This window comes from Notolabrus celidotus, chromosome 11 (genome assembly GCF_009762535.1).
Source record: "Notolabrus celidotus isolate fNotCel1 chromosome 11, fNotCel1.pri, whole genome shotgun sequence".
Lineage (NCBI taxonomy): Eukaryota > Metazoa > Chordata > Actinopteri > Labriformes > Labridae > Notolabrus > Notolabrus celidotus.
Window position 1 is genome coordinate 15,477,212 of NC_048282.1, and position 15,529 is coordinate 15,492,740.

The 15,529-nt window shown below is 40.6% G+C and overlaps 3 protein-coding genes across 5 annotated transcripts; 1 reads left to right on the top strand and 2 right to left on the bottom strand.

Annotated features, from left to right (window-relative positions):
* Positions 1 to 1,306: 1,306 nt before the first annotated feature.
* On the bottom strand, positions 1,307 to 3,546 carry ppp1r3da (protein phosphatase 1, regulatory subunit 3Da). Of its 3 annotated transcripts, none has more exons than XM_034695495.1 (2): positions 3,294 to 3,546; positions 1,307 to 2,780 (listed from the first exon to the last, which is right to left on the bottom strand). In XM_034695495.1, exon 2 carries the CDS (start codon positions 2,750 to 2,752, stop codon positions 1,835 to 1,837), a length of 918 nt encoding a protein of 305 aa, XP_034551386.1. In that variant the 5' UTR covers positions 2,753 to 2,780; positions 3,294 to 3,546; the 3' UTR covers positions 1,307 to 1,834. The 3 variants fall into 3 exon arrangements, with proteins under 3 accessions (XP_034551386.1, XP_034551385.1, XP_034551383.1); XM_034695494.1 differs by having other exon boundaries at positions 3,136 to 3,546; XM_034695492.1 differs by having other exon boundaries at positions 2,885 to 3,546.
* On the top strand, positions 3,239 to 7,883 carry fam217b (family with sequence similarity 217 member B). Its single transcript, XM_034695490.1, has 4 exons — positions 3,239 to 4,114; positions 4,231 to 4,330; positions 4,893 to 4,957; positions 5,042 to 7,883. The coding sequence occupies exons 1-4, from the start codon at positions 4,008 to 4,010 to the stop codon at positions 6,477 to 6,479; spliced, it is 1,710 nt and encodes a 569-aa protein (XP_034551381.1). The 5' UTR covers positions 3,239 to 4,007; the 3' UTR covers positions 6,480 to 7,883.
* A 46-nt stretch (positions 7,884 to 7,929) lies between these two features.
* On the bottom strand, positions 7,930 to 13,900 carry ttll9 (tubulin tyrosine ligase-like family, member 9). The gene is made up of 14 exons (XM_034695491.1): positions 13,768 to 13,900; positions 12,564 to 12,604; positions 12,386 to 12,478; positions 12,189 to 12,300; positions 11,877 to 12,062; positions 11,682 to 11,750; positions 10,456 to 10,546; positions 10,304 to 10,344; positions 10,133 to 10,220; positions 9,865 to 9,923; positions 9,542 to 9,738; positions 8,923 to 9,036; positions 8,485 to 8,609; positions 7,930 to 8,349 (listed from the first exon to the last, which is right to left on the bottom strand). Exons 1-14 carry the CDS (start codon positions 13,780 to 13,782, stop codon positions 8,279 to 8,281), a joined length of 1,302 nt encoding a protein of 433 aa, XP_034551382.1. The 5' UTR covers positions 13,783 to 13,900; the 3' UTR covers positions 7,930 to 8,278.
* Positions 13,901 to 15,529: the final 1,629 nt, after the last annotated feature.

A 15,529-nucleotide genomic window follows, 5' to 3' on the forward strand; every position in this document is an offset into this window, starting at 1 on the left:
TCGCAAGCACTGAAACATTTTACTTTACATGTGCGAAAAGGAGTAGGATGAAGTTAAAGCTTATTTAATCATTACCCTTTATTCACTATTTTCTGGCATTAAACTATTGCATTCCCACAAAACAAATCTCCATCCTTACTCCTACAATCAAAAGCAAACCCCTCATGATTCTCAACACTTGTCTTCCTCCTTCTGCCTCATGAAAATTACTTCTTTAAATCTCTTCCTGAACTGGATTATGTTCTGACATTGCTGTGTATTGCTCCATATTGAGTCTGTTCCACAGTTTTACACTACAGCTTGAAATACAAAAGCTTTTCCTTGTGGTCTGATCACTCACCATCTTTAATCTTAACCTCACTCTTAAGTTATAACCTCCCTCTCTTTCAAAGAAAGATCTTTGAATATTTCCTGGCAGGAGATTGTTCCTTGCCTTATACACAATTTGTGCAGTTTTAAAATCCACAAGGTCAAATAATTTCAACATTTTGGATTTGAGGAACAATTAATTCGTGTTCACAGAAATCAGAAGTGTTTTCCTAAACCTCAGTACAGTAACCAGGGGCGTCATAGTGGGGGGAAAAGTGGGACTGACTACCTAGGGCCCGAGTGGGGAGGGGGGCCCTTAATGAAAATGTGTTTTGTGCAACGGTTTTCTTTTGTTTGTTATAACTGCAATAAGATAACTAAAATTGTCTGAATAAATAAAAAAACATTCAGAATTCCATGCGTGTCTCATACCTACAGTGGGAAATTCTCATATTTTCACAATATCAAGTGTGGCTGAATCTGATTGAAAGTAAACTGTAGGTTTTTAGAGTTTTATTTCACTTCATGAGGTTAGATTATACCAAATAATGCCCCCTTTTGCATTATTCAACAAGTCACTTGGCTTCAAATAATCTTGTTTTAGGTGGACAATATTGTGCAGTTACATTTGGAGAAATTGTAAAAAAAAAAAATAGAACAATATTAATATGTAGCTTAGATTTGAGTCAGTTAACCAGGATAGTTTTAAGCATATTTTGGTATTTAATGCAAATAAATCAGTATCATAGCAGCAATATTATATTTTGTAGGGTTGGCTGTGGTGATGGGGCCCACTGAGATATCTTTTCAGGGGGCCCAGAATTCCTGGCGATGCTTCCTGACAGTAACTGAGATATGGTGAAATAAGTGAACAGTAGAGAATAAGTATATGATCCAGAATGTTGGATCCATTCTGTGTTACTTGTTGTTGTTGAAGCATTTACCTCAGGTTTTCTAGTGTTATTCATTATCCCAATTAATAATCCGCTCAGCTGAATTTCATGTGCAAGTGTGATTTATTGTTAAACAAAAAACGCATTCATCATAAGATCTTAAAGTTACATCAATGACATGGTTTGGACATATTTTTTTTACATGTCTGTCAAAAAAGAAAATAAGGCAAAAGGGTTCAAAATACCATAGCTCTCAACTGTACAAACTCTACAAAATGTTGAGCTGGAAGAAAACTGGACTGAAGTGCAAATAGTTTCACTGAATAATAATGTTGGCTAACACTCTGGGTGTTACAGTGTTGGTCTGATTTTCCCACATGAAAGTGCACTTGTTGAAATAGGGAAATCTAATCACGCAGTGTATTTTAAAAAAGAAAAGAAAAATAGAAGGCTTCAGTTATAGGAGCAAGCTAGACCATTTCACTTGAAGCAAACTTAATTCAAAGAAATACCCTGTTTCTACAGTCTTGCATAATGAAGATTATATACCACAGTGCAGTTACAATTGAATAGGTCTGACCAAAACAGTGATAAAGTGCTTCAATATGTATGTCCTATCTTTAGTCGGCATCTCAAATGAAGTGCACCATGCTATCCTCACATTCTTTGGGCACAGTAAGCTTGTAGTTATGGCAAACTAACTTGTAATTTTCTCCACCATTGTTGTCCCAGTATTCAGCCCCACACACTTTGTACTTGATTGCAAACTGTAGCACTGCACCTGGCTGCAGGAATGGAGGAGCAGGCAGGTGAAATTGAAATGTGTCACAACTGAGTTGCTCCCCTCCTCCATCTAAGGTGTTGGTGGACACCCAAGAAGCCTTGGTTTCTATGAAGCTTTTCCACTCTGTGAATGTATAGCAGGCTGTGACTTCCTTCTCAAAGTCCAAATTGAGGACCTGTGTGATTGCCATTACACCCAGTTCAGAACACAAGACTCTCTCCAGACAAACTTTCTGTTGGTTTAGACGATGCAAGAACCCAGGCTGGTCCCCAGGTTGTTGGTCAAAAACTGGTCTCAGGTATGGCAAGGATATCTCCAGATGCTTTCCATCTGCTAATTCTGCACCCATCAACAATCTAAAGGTGACATGATGTGGTACAAATGGATCTTCTCCTGATTTAAAAAGCCTGATGTCTTCAAGATCAAGCCCCAAAGAATCAACAAAGCGTACACCAACATTTCCGCATTTCCGCTTCTTCTGTGTGGTGGTGGGCAGAGAACGTGAGCGCTGCCGGATGATGGGTTTAGGTGGTGGTTCACAGGAGGAACTGTGGTGGAACTCTTGTTTCTTGGGCTGTGAGACTCTGGGGCTTGGAGGCCGGATTGGAATTGGCTTTTTTACTGCTTTAGGTTGGTCAGCTTGAAGCATTTGAGTCAGGTTGATAGTCATGCAGGGTCTTGAGACTCTAGTGCAAAAGCTGGATATCTGCTCGTCAGATTTTGAAGGACGAATCCTGTCATGTCCAATAAACCACCCTCCATCCATGTTTTGATAGAACCGGCGTCCTGCTCACCTGTAAACAAAGTTGTAAAGCATAATGTGTTAGTGTAATATCAGGTTCACAAACAAAATTTGCACAATCAAAAGCATAAAAACACGACAATGACAGTGTTTTACCTATAAATACATGCTGCTGTGGTGCAAATTGAATTAAAACAACATTTTTGCTGTTGTCAAAATTTCCCAGGACAGAACATTCTCAGCAGGAAAAGAAGTGGGCGTGTGCGCTGGACTACGTGCCTGAATACATACAGCCAACTACTCTCTCTAAACACTTAAAACACTACTGAAAGTGCGTTTTGTTGCATTTCAGTTAAAGCAGACGCATACATCACATTAAAATATAAAGACATAGAAGCGCTTGTTACATCAATGCTGCAGGGTAGCCTGAGCTTGATCCTCCATTTAATGAAGTATGTATTTGAGCTGCGCGTTTCCGTGAGCTAGGGAGTCTCCTCTGCTGGCAGCATTTGCGTAACCTGATTTAAAACTCCTGCAGAGCACCATAAGCACTGACATGGCTTACATATCTGGATCGTGACTCGATGGAGATCAGCAATCATGCGCGCAGTTAACAGGAAGCTACATGAAGAGCAGTATTTCACTGGTGTTGCATGGGAGAGTGAGTTGTTTTAGATTTAGACTTAATTTTCTCTTCGTTCTTCTCTACTGTTCCCCTCAAAATGAGGATAGGTTGAGTCACTGCTTTTATTCTTCATTGTTTATCAATTGGAAGTGGACTTATCAGAGACAGTTTGCATGCTCCATTTGACAGCACGACCAGGGCACTTTGACTTCAAGTCCCATGATGCACCTCCAGTGCCCAATACGATCCAAGCGGCAGCCAGTCAGCAGCAGGTAAACAAACCTATCTGCTCCTTCGGAAGGCGAGCCAAACAAAGCGTATGCGCCGTCTGAACGTCTTGCATTTTTAATGGCGAGGATGATGATAGTCGATAAAGAGATGCGTCAGCTGTCACGATTTCATTAAAAGAGACCTCGAATTCTTGTTCAGTACAGGCGTGTCGACGATAAACAGAAGGACGAGCTGAACCTGCAGCGGAGAAACCAGCGTTGATATCTGCGCATGATGCATTGCAGCACTTTTGAGAAAATGGGTGTTTTAAACCTCATTCTCAGGATAGGGTACATGATCCGAGATGTCGGCTGGGTTCTTTAGCTACCGTATTATTTAATTGTCCTGGATTCTAAACAGCATACCATCTGTGCGACCTGCAACATGGGGCCCATCATGCAGGAACGCACAGCATCCACGACCCTGAAACGCGTCGTCTCCAAAGACAAGATTCGGGTAAAGAATACTGAAAACAGTGTGCCAGTAACAAGGTGAGCCTCATTTCGCAGTGATCCATTCAAAACGAGATTGAACTTGTCATGGGTCATGGAATGTCTCAGACATAGGCTGGGGGCGGGCCTTAACAAACGTTATCATGTTTCCACAGTTCAAAGAAAGGTAACAAGATGAAGAAAGGAGTGGGTCAAATGAAAAATGGCCTCCCAGGACCAGGACAGGATAAAGACACACTGGCCACAGTTCAGAAGGTGAGGAAATGTTATCACTGTAAACTTAAGAGGGACAATGTTCAGTGGCGGTTCTAGACCAATTTTACTGGGGGCAGGCTGGGGCCAAGGGTGTTGTCAGAGGGACACATTCAACCCTGACAGAAGAGACTGAGAAGGGCGAGGACCGGCTGAGAACAAACTGGCAAAACATCAGTGCATCCCTTTATACTAGACAAATATACTACTGTGTACTATATCAAAATGCAGACTGACAGCAGCTGTTTGGCTGTTTACACTCAACATGAGTCCCTTAGCGCTCTAAGGGACTGGAACCAAGTGCCACGCGCATGTGTTCTGCCTTTAACATCGACTCGATACCGAAGCTTTTTTTATTGTATAATATTATTTTGGTGTGGAGGGGGGCACAGGGGGGTCCAGGTTCAGTTTTACAGGGGCACTGGCCCCTGTTGCCCCCTCCCCAGAACCGCCACTGACAATGTTTCATCTATTTTCATAAGGCAGGAAATATTCTGAGGTCTGTACAGCTATCTAAACTACAGGTTAAATAAACAGACGATTTCCAATAATGCTTGTTTTATAGGGTGCACAGTCAAAAGGAGGCAGGTTCAAATCTGGCACCTCACGGAATACAAGCAAACTCTCCAGGTATGTGAACAGTCTTACTGAACGCTTTCAGTAAATCCCTAAATCCCAAACAGCTTTTCTTCACACTTGTCTGTCTTTCTACAGCCCCGAAGAAGAAGATTTGAGACCTCCTCTCCGCAAACACTTATCCGTGCACAGGAAAGAGGAGATCCAAGAAAATCAACGGTTGTCTCAATGCAGCAATGAGCTCCACCCAAACCGTGGAGGAATGGGGAAAAATCGTCGAGCCCTCTCCCTGCCTCTCTCACCAATATCAGGTCTACGACACCTTCCATCACACCCCCTGACACACTCCCCGGCCCCCACTCCAGAGGCCCTACAGCAGCAATACAACCAGAAGGATGTTGACAGTGACAGTGCCAGTGATCTGTCAGACTCTGAGAGGCTGCCTGTTCTGCCCTCTCCCTGTACCCCCTGCACCCCTCCTCATCTCAACCTCCGTGCCGAGGTCATCAACTCGAACGACTTTCCGCCAGATTTCCCAGGTCCTCGTGGGTGTGTTGGAGATGAAAGTGAGGGTGAAAAACCCAACTACAGCTACTCAGACTTTCTGCCTCCTCCCTTCAACAGCTGGAGCCTGAGACAGCTGGCGGTATTTCTGTACACAGAGGGCCGGGGAGCCCCCAGGCCCAAGCCTGTAGGGCCTCTAGAGAAGTACCTGGAGAGGCTGCTGCAGCTTGAGTGGCTACAGATCCAAACAGTGCAAGCAGAGAACAGCCGCCCGCCTGGGAGCCGTCCGAGGCCACAGAGTTTTCCCTCTGCCACCACCGCACACCAACCCAGGCCTCACACAGCTCCGTCATCTCGTCTTAACTCCCCTAAAGGTCTGCGGCAAAGTCAGCGAGCCTTCCCATTTGCACCTGTTAACAACCCTCCATCACCTGCTTCAACCCAGCACCAGCACTCCCGCTTCCCAGTTTGCCCTCATTGTCACATTCGCTTCCCCCTCTGTAATGGAAGCTGCTCTGCATATGCCTACCAGCGCCACTCACGGCTCAGTCCACTGCTAGAGCGCAGAGCCAGACCAGGAGCACCAGCAAAGAGGAGCAGCAGTGAGACCCGTGCAACCTCCACTGAGGGTAGAAGCCCAGGAGCACAAGGTGGTGGAGGGGGAGGAGGAGGAGCCCAGACCCCAGTAAGCCCCTCAGCTGGAAGGAGTCATCTCAGACACATGCAGGCTGCAGGCAATGCCCGCAAGCAACCCCAGGAACCTGGAAACAACCCAAACAGCAGAGGTCCAGTGAGGAAAAGCCGCGTCAGAGCTAACTCTGAGACAGATGTTAAGAAGGAACCTGGTGGCAGCAAAGCCACTGGTGCAGAGAAACGTGTCTTTGCTGCAAGTAAGAGGGAGGTCAACACCTCCAAGAGAGCAGAGAAGGACTGGCAGAGGACAGAGGCTGGAGGTCAAGCCTCTAAAACTGCCATGAAGAGATCTGTTAAAGAGCCACAGTCTCTCTCCAAAGCACCGCTTAGTAATAAGCAGAATGGCAAAACAAAAAATGTGCACTTTGTCGCAAAGTAACCTGTATACATCTACAGTATAGTGCTTTATTTAGTGTTTACTTGGTACAGGAGCTTGAACCTATGCTTGCTTTCTGTGTAATCTGTGTAATACTAACATGTAACTGTTGTACAGCAGAATAAATCAGTGGTGTACAGCCTTCAAAAGGTCAAAACTAACAAGTGGTTTTGCAGCTAGACTAGAGATAAAACAGCATGACTTCAGTGGATAACACTTAAATAGAACAGAAATATATACATATATTGTATTCATTCAAACTCAACAGTAGGTACACGGTCATAATGTTGCACTGCGGGATGAGAGAAGGCTTTGATGACCCTCAGCACTACCAGACTCTGACATTGCTTCTCTGTTATTCCAACTCTGTTGCACTGCAAAATCTTATTTCCTTGTGCTACCACTGTTAAAACATGGATTGAATAAGCATCTATTGTACCGCTGAACATCTTTCAGCAGAAGTAATCCAATAAAGTTTGATGAAGATTATTGTATTTTGGTAATCCAATACAACCGTAGCTATTACTAGTAGAGTTTTGATGTTATAAAGTTGTATGTTTTCAAAGCTCTTACTTTACTTGATGTTGCTCTTTTATCTTTTCTTTGGTGCCTCATGTTTTCAGGTCACGTGTTCAGTTGGAGCATCTTTGGCTGGAATGAACAAGGTGCAGTGAGTGGTGTTGTTCTGGAGTTATGTAGGTTGTTTCAGATAAATATGCGTAATGGATTTATATTTTTGGTTTCAAGGGCTTTCATGTTTGAGCAGCTTGAATTGTAGTCGATGATGATGAACTGTATTTTGAATAGAGCTGAGCTCTTTCCATCATTGAGGACAGTGTAATGTTTGCTATGAATGTAAATGCATATTTTTCCAAATTTTGTACACCATAGTTATATTTATGAAAAGTGTTGTGGTTGACCTGTACTCACCATTGTCATTATTATGTTTACATTTTCATGCACAAACAGAAAATATTTAGCAGAAGAGCAGAATGTAATATGAGGCCATACGACTGAGTCATTCCCATGATGAGGGATTTAAACACTTCATCCCAGATATGCTGTGACGGGTAATGGTTCTACATATCACCTCCATCTTCCACCGCATACTTGAAGTCTGTAGAGAACTGTGTTTACATTAGAGTGTCTTCTGTTTTTCGTGATTTACCATGCGCACTGAATTCATGGCAGCACTACAATGTAAATAATGTGATACGTACTCATACTGAAACCCTCCTCTTAATGTTTATGTAAAGTATCAAAGCCATAGACAAGGGACCAGGAGTGGCCGTGTTCTTATAAATGTGTACATTAAGTCGACAAGCACGCAGAAAGATTGTGGTATGTATTTTCACAATGTTGAATGCAAGTATTTGTAAGGCATAGAAATAAATGTTTTGCACTGAAGGGACACTGATGTACTGGTTATTCTTTGGAACACATGAAGACATTATGCGTGGATAAAACCTGTTTTAATACACAAAGAAACTTACATCCACTAACATCAGTTTCAGACATACTGCATGCTTGTTGCTGCAAAAGCTCATTCAGAAAACAAAAGTATGATAAAAGTCGCTTACTCTGAAATTAAAATCTTAGAAGTTTTCCTATAGTTTTTGGACATTTAGTTTTCATTGATTGGAGTACTTACTTTTCAATGGTGGTGCTCATGAGATTGGACCAGATTATCACAGATCACATAATTTAAAATATCACATGTCAAACAGTTATTTGTGTTCACTGGACCCTGTATTCTAACAAACATCCACTAAGTACTGGACTGGTAAGACAAAAATGATGCATCACATCCTTCTCTGTCCTGGATATGGCTTTAAGAGCCGGCGAAGTTGCTTATCTCTGTCATTCACGCCCCCTGCACACACAAAAAAGACAAGCATATGTTTGCAGGAATTCACTTATTTTTTCTCTCTTCATATTTATTAGAGTGCCTTGCCTTTTTTTTTATCTCAAGAAAGGGAATTTTTCATGAGCAGCATAGTCTTGTTACCTAAGTGGGTGTTGGCTGTGAAACATGAAATGCCAAATGTTTCCATGTTGACATCCTCTCTGTAGACAGGCCCATCATTCCACATGAGATCATAGCCACCCACCCTTTTCTCTCTGCCAGTCAGCCTAATAAGAACAAGAAAAAGAAAAAACTGAAAATTAGGACACAGCATCAGCATGGCAGGGGGGATAAAACTAATTAATTTCCTGTGCAGCACCTTATGATCTGAGGAAAATGGTAGAGTTGTATGTTGATGTCATGACACAATCTTGAAGTTTCTAAAGTTCTTCTGTTTTTTTACTTTCAAATATACCACGACTAAGGCTCAGAAGCTTTATGGTTTAAAACTATTAAATATAATGAATATTATTGAAGAAAATAATTTCTCTAATTAATGTTTTCACTGATGTAAAAACAAGATGAGAGAGACGCCTTTACCTTCCCTCCATATCAACAACATTCAAAGTGTCCTCCAGCAGCCGGCACTTCATTTCGTAATCCTCTTGACTACTTGGTGTGTGTGACGGAGAGGCATTCACCTCAATTAACCACCTGCAAAGAGATGTAGGGTGGTGACATTCACCAAACATTTACTTAGCATTTTAGGTCGGTGTTAAGCCAATCTTTGAGGGAAAGCAAACAGCTCAATAAGTTTGGATGGTTCAAGCAAGTCAGTGAATAGTGCTTAATTAGCATTCTGGAGAGGTGCTGTTTTTAGTGTGTGTGTGTGTGTGTGTGTGTGTGTGTGTGTGTGTGTGTGTGTGTGTGTGTGTGTGTGTGTGTGTGTGCGTGCGTGGGTGTGTGGGTGTGTGTGTTATTGTTTACAGCAGGATTATTGCATTCTTGTCATTTTTTCAAATATGCTATGCAGATTTATGAGGTTATTTATACATGGTAATTTTTGGAGTCAAACACAAGCAGATTTACTGCTTTGTTTTTAGGTATTCAGAGAACGCAAGTCAACCTTGTGCCATGTTTCCTCGTCTCTGCATGTGCTTTCCTCTGCTTGCTTGTAAATAAGCACACCTAAGTATGTTTAGACCTTACGAACACTTACGGCTTAAGGTTCTGGTCCAGTAGGATGTCGTAGCCGTAGAGCTCAAAGCAGTGTTTGTCATTTATGATGACCTTCTGTACACTCTGTAAACTGCAAACAAAGATGTTATCCATCTCTTTAAACAGAGTTTCAACCGTCTCTCTGCCATGTTTTGCAGTCAGATATCTTCGGAGTTGCTGCATTTGCCACTTGCATCCCTATTCAGGAATGAGTGCAAAAGTAAGAATAAAGATAAGATAATTGGTTAAAGGGGATTTCTTTTAGAAAACTCACACAAATATATAGACATATTATCTATTACATAAGACTCTTAAAAGTGATACCTTTTCAGGGTCATAGTCTGGTGCGGTTTTCTGAACAGCCACATTGGTGAGGTGCATATCTGAAGTACAATGTAGGAACTTCAATGACATACTCTTCGATAGGGAGCAGAATAACTGCAACTACATCCCCAGAATTGGGTCAAAATTAGCTATTTAAAGCTGACTTTTACTGAAACATTGCCACATTGCTACAAATAACTCTAGACCCTACAACTGCATGGATGTTTTACCATTCAAATGAATGAAGACTGCAAAAAAAAAAGGATACACTTGTCATCAATAGTGCTGAGGGAGAAGCGAGTGCTTGAGAAGCGGGCAAAACCATCTCGATACAGCCAGGCCTTCAGCGGGACATACTGAAAACAGAACACACACTTATTCATGTGTACAGTCAATTTTAAATTTTGTAGATGACTCAGTGATCAGGTTTAGTACATACCGATGTGACAAGAACGTAGACCCTTAGATCAAATTTCCTGCCTGTGGAGAGAAAAAAGCATTAAAATTACTCAAGCTAAGTCATAAGGCTATATTTGGTCACCTGTTGTTTTGTTTACAGTGACTTCAGTATGAGATCCTTTAGTTTCTTACCATTGATTAGGTAGGGGTTTTCTATATAGCATTGTGCCACATAGCTTTCCACTTGAGCTGTATCCTTCTGTTCCTCTGAGCGAGTGCCATCCTGTGGAAACGCTTAATTGTCATCTAGAAAATGTGGTCTTGTATGCAGAATGTCTGTTTTAAGTTATTGTTTTTTAACCCCACTTCCTTCATTAAACATTTACACATTGACTACAGCACTTTCCACATTACAGGCCAGTTTTCATAGTGTCCAACGCGCTTTCATGAGGCTCCATTTGGTTTTAAATTCCAATAAACCTAAATGTATGGTTTTTAACATAAACATACCATTGCCCAACAACCCCCTCAAAGTCTCCTCCCTGGATGGGTCGGAGGGTGAGTTTTTTGACAGTTACAAATACCTAGGGATCTGGCTTGACAGCAAACTTTCTTTGAAGCACACATCAACACACTACTCACTAAGGTCAAATCCCGTATTGGTTTTCTTTATCGCAACAAATCTTCCTTCACACACTCTGCTAAACAGCTTCTAGTTAAGATGACAGTTCTCCCAATTCTTGATTACGGTGACATAGCCTACAGGTCTGCTTCCAACACTCTCCTTCACAAACTGGATGTCATTTACCACGCTGCTATCCGTTTTGTCACTGGAGCCCCATTCACGACTCACCACTGTCACCTGTACTCTCAGCTGAACTGGCCCTCACTCCACTTTCGCAGACAAACACACTGGTTTCTATTCATTTCAAAATCCCTCACTGGTAAAACCCCGTTATATCTACAGTCACTAATCAAACTTCACAGCACAAACTGTAGCCTGCGCTCAAGTAGCTTTATCAAACTCATCACACCCAAAGCCCGGACCTCCTTTGGACGCACCTCCTTCCAGTTTTCCGCTGCAAATGACTGGAATCACCTGCAACAATCCCTGAAGCTGACCTCTCTCATTCCACTCGCCACTTTCAAAAACGTAATACACCCCATAACTCAATATCATTGCACTTGCTTTTAATATGCTTTTAAGTTGTTCACTGCTGTCATATTTTTGTATTGTATTGTTCTGTCTCTCGGTTTCTCTGTATGTCCTCTCTGTTTTTTCTTTTGTCTTTTATTTATTGTCATGCCACCTGTGTTGCATTCTCGCCCAGGTCGTTAATGCAAATGAGAATTGGTTCTCAATTAACTCACCTGGTTAAATAAAGGGTAATAAATAAATAAATAAATAAATACATTACCTTCTTCCAATCTGTTATATCTTTCAGTTTCCTGAACAGGAAAATACCCTTCCCTTGAGATTTTGCCACCTAAAAAAAGCACAGTGGTTAATTTTCATGGCTTGAATGCAATTTGATGCAGTTATCTGTGCTTTCAGGGGTCATCCAGGCTGAATTCAATTCTGGGTCTAATATCTGTGGGCTGCTTTAGCTAACCGGCTTCATGATCCAGGTGCTGCCTGGGCTTCTTTTGAACTCTTCTACAAAGAGATGATATTCACTGGGCAGTGCAAAGGTGCATGGGAAAAAATCACATGTAGACGCCTCCATACAGCCGACATCCCTTTCAAGATTTTTCCGGTATCTCTTGAGGTTTTTCACCATGAGGTTTTTGCGAGTCAGCTGTTACATAAAACACAGAAACAAAGATAAAAAGAGTCCAGTGTTTTTGATTTGAATAGCATATGACACTGCTGTTGAAAACTGGAGTCTATTGTCTCAAAGAATGTTGGGCTGATGGTGCCTCACCTCATAATGGTTACGGAAGTGGTTTATCCTTACGTGCTCCTCCATATAAGAGTGATCAAAATTCTCCCTGAGCCAGCCCACATCACACCAGTTGAAGTCCCATTCTCCATCACTGTGAAATACACAGTAGATGTTAGAATCAAGCCACAAATATGACAGATGGTAAGGTGATTATAAAAAAAGACAACCCTACTCACTCTTTGACCTCAACCCAGCCTGGTCTCTGGCGCAGGACATCTTGTATGGTGTTGAGTAGGCCACATTGGTAACGCACACAGCTTCTTCCCTCTCTGAGAAGACAGCATTTTCATAGTTAGCACTAAGCAGCACTTGTAAATGTCTGTTAATTTACTACCAAGTTAAACAAACACTCACCGCTCCTCATTTTTGGTTGAGTCATTTTTGGATCCAGATGTCTTAAAAGATACAGAGAGCAAACCAAACTTTGATTTATATTTATACCAACTCCCCTGGTGTGCTACATGCAGTGGTGGACAGTAACAAAGTTAATTTACTTGAGTACTGTGCTTAAGTACGTTTTTTGAGTATCTGTACTTTACTTGAGTACTATTTTTGGGGTGACTTATTACTTTTACTCCACTTCATTTAGAAGACAATTATTGTACTTTTTACTCCATTACATCTCTATCAATGCTCTAGTTACTCACTACTTTAGCTTTGAAGTCAGCTCATGAATTTCCTTCTCTTTTCTGAAATCTGATCCCTAAGACAGTAAAATGTGTTTGTGTAGTTCTGTTTGTCTCTGTGGTTTAGTCATACCTGTATATCAAACACAGCAATTTCACTCAGATCAGGCAGTTCATATAGAGGTGGTAATGATGGCTATCATTCTCCACATGAGCACCCATGGTCATATCTTCAGCGTGTGTTAGAGGTTTTTGAAATGAAGAATGATACGTATTGTGTGAAATGTTCTCCCTGTTTCCCATTCTGCCCAAACACACAAAAATGTACTGTACAACCTGAGAAAGCGTGTTTAGCTGCGTAACATTTCTTTCATTCCAGATGAACATTTCAAACTAAGTTGTCTGTGCTTGGAGTAACTCAGTTTCTGTATTTATTCCATGGTAAAGTTTTTAGAGATTTCAAGTAATGGTTTCTAAATAAACATGATGTTACAGAATGTACTCCTATGTATCCTTGACTGCACTTATGTATTGTGAAAATACAACGTTTTGAGATTTTTTAAGAAGTACTTTGAATACTTAAGTATTTTTAAAAGCAAGTACTTCAGGACTTTAACTTAAGTAATAATCTGACAGAGCAACTTTCACTTGTATTGGAGTAATATTTGACCTGGAGTATCTATACTTTGACTTAAGTAAGGAAGCTGTGTACTTTGTCCACCACTGGCTATATGCCATTACTAGTCACCTAACACCACCCACGATCTAATTACTTGGAAATTATTATATTCAGGTTCAACATTGTTTTTCCTTTAAAGCTATTTTACGTTAGCCACTAGCCAAAGGAACTAGCATCAGTCAACACGTGTAGTAAACTGTCCCTTTAAAGCTGGTATAACAAACAAAATATACCAGCATTTGCTTTTAATTACCTTGTATTTTGACATATAGGCGCAAATTTGACAGAAAAACCCAAACAAGCCTCTGTTGAGATGTTGAAGATATTAACAACACCAAAGCAGTAACCAGTCCCGGCGGTGTTTGACAACTGTGGTGGTCATGACAACTGCATACAGACGGGATTGTCCCTCTGTGCATGTCGTAGCTTTTATCACAATTTGAGTAATTATTATTTTCTGTTCCTGTTGTAATCTATTTATACAGTCTATGGTTGTAATGTAAAATAAATATGTATGTACTTCCCGTACAGACGATCTTTTATCAAATTAAAAAAAAAAAAAAAAAAAAAAACCTTTCAGAATTATGGATATAAACAACACATAAAATGTTCGTATTGTTGTATTGGCCACATTTTATCCAAAATAACTGAAACCTCTTCAAAGAAAAAGTTGAATAAACAAACAATATTTTACACCAAATATGAAAAAAATAAGATACACATTTTAATATAACGATTAGAGTAAAAAAGAAAAGCCGAGAATAAGCTACCTGTTCTTGGGCTCCGTTTTATTGTAGTTGCTGTTTTCAAGAATCCCATTTGTAAATGATTCCATTTAATTCTAATGCCCAACAGTGCTTGTTATGTTGTTGTTTTTTTCAGACAGAGTTATGAGTCTTCACCTATAAGATATTATGGATGTCTATGATTGTGTTTTAAGTAACACCATGACCAAGCTGTGTGGCCTATAAAAAACATTCTTCCCAGAAATGCATAACAGAGTAAAGCACATCAGAAACCTCCGACTAAAAATGATCCCTCGGCCTTACCACAAAACCACCACTTGAGGGCGTAACAACATAACCTTAATGAATGGAACCGGTCTTTGAGGCTTATAGCCTATTCATTGAATGTCCTTTTTCCTTTTGTTTATTAGATTCAATTCACATTTCTAACGTTTATTCCTGTATTTCTTTCTTTTTAATTCACTTATACATTCAGCAACACGTTTTAATTCGTAATTTGAAATTGAATATGCTGAAGAAAACAACTTAACTTTATTTGTGTAAACACAGATAATTCACCCCCATCCCCCCTTTTGCTCTATTCCCCAAGAAAAATGTAATATTTTGACTGAACCAAAAATAAACCAGTGAGATGGTATTTCAAACATCACAAACATCAGTCTTGTGTTTGTTTCCTCCACCGAAAAGGGAATACCCTCAGGAAACCTTCAGCATTAAATCAACGCCATGGATTTATGTTAAAAACATTTAAAATTATTTTCAAAATGATCTAAGATGACAAGACATGTCAGTGTGACTTTGCCCCAGGGATTGCAACAGTGATTTACCGTGAGGGAATGAAAGAAAACTGTCTAAAGTAGAGGGAGCTGAGTGATACTCGACCTTTGACCTCTTGCCACAGAAAAACTCTCTTTGACAGAAAGAAAACACACCAACCCCTACTTTCTACATCCCACGTGGTTAATGAATTATAAGCTGTCTATAAATCTTAATTAAGCTAGTAGGCCTTAATAAATCCTTTGATGGTTGTTAATTTGACAATACCATTACAGGTTTTGGGCAAAGGTAATGGGATTATTTTCTTCAATCCTTACCCAGTTCATAAAAACATTTACATTTATTGTTTTAAACACTTTACTGTCAATACTGTGAGAGGAGCTTACACCCTAGATTCCTGTGCAAAGTTAAATAAACAGGTAGGCTAGATATCCATCTCATATGCTGACGGCTGTACCCTTTTTCTCTCTCAGCCACCCACCACTAATCAAA

Excerpts from the sequence above, each read along its gene's own strand:
- ttll9 (XM_034695491.1), bottom strand. Across the intron at positions 10,345-10,455 it reads AAACCCCTACCTAATCAATG|GCAGGAAATTTGATCTAAGG; the intron begins GTAAGAAACTAA and ends TTCTCTCCACAG. Across the intron at positions 9,924-10,132 it reads CAGCACTATTGATGACAAGT|ATATGCACCTCACCAATGTG; the intron begins GTATCCTTTTTT and ends ATTGTACTTCAG.
- ppp1r3da (XM_034695495.1), bottom strand. The coding sequence starts at position 2,752 with ATGGATGGAGGGTGGTTTATTGGACATGACAGGATTCGTCCTTCAAAA.
- fam217b (XM_034695490.1), top strand. The coding sequence starts at position 4,008 with ATGGGGCCCATCATGCAGGAACGCACAGCATCCACGACCCTGAAACGC. Across the intron at positions 4,115-4,230 it reads AACAGTGTGCCAGTAACAAG|TTCAAAGAAAGGTAACAAGA; the intron begins GTGAGCCTCATT and ends ATGTTTCCACAG. Across the intron at positions 4,958-5,041 it reads AATACAAGCAAACTCTCCAG|CCCCGAAGAAGAAGATTTGA; the intron begins GTATGTGAACAG and ends GTCTTTCTACAG.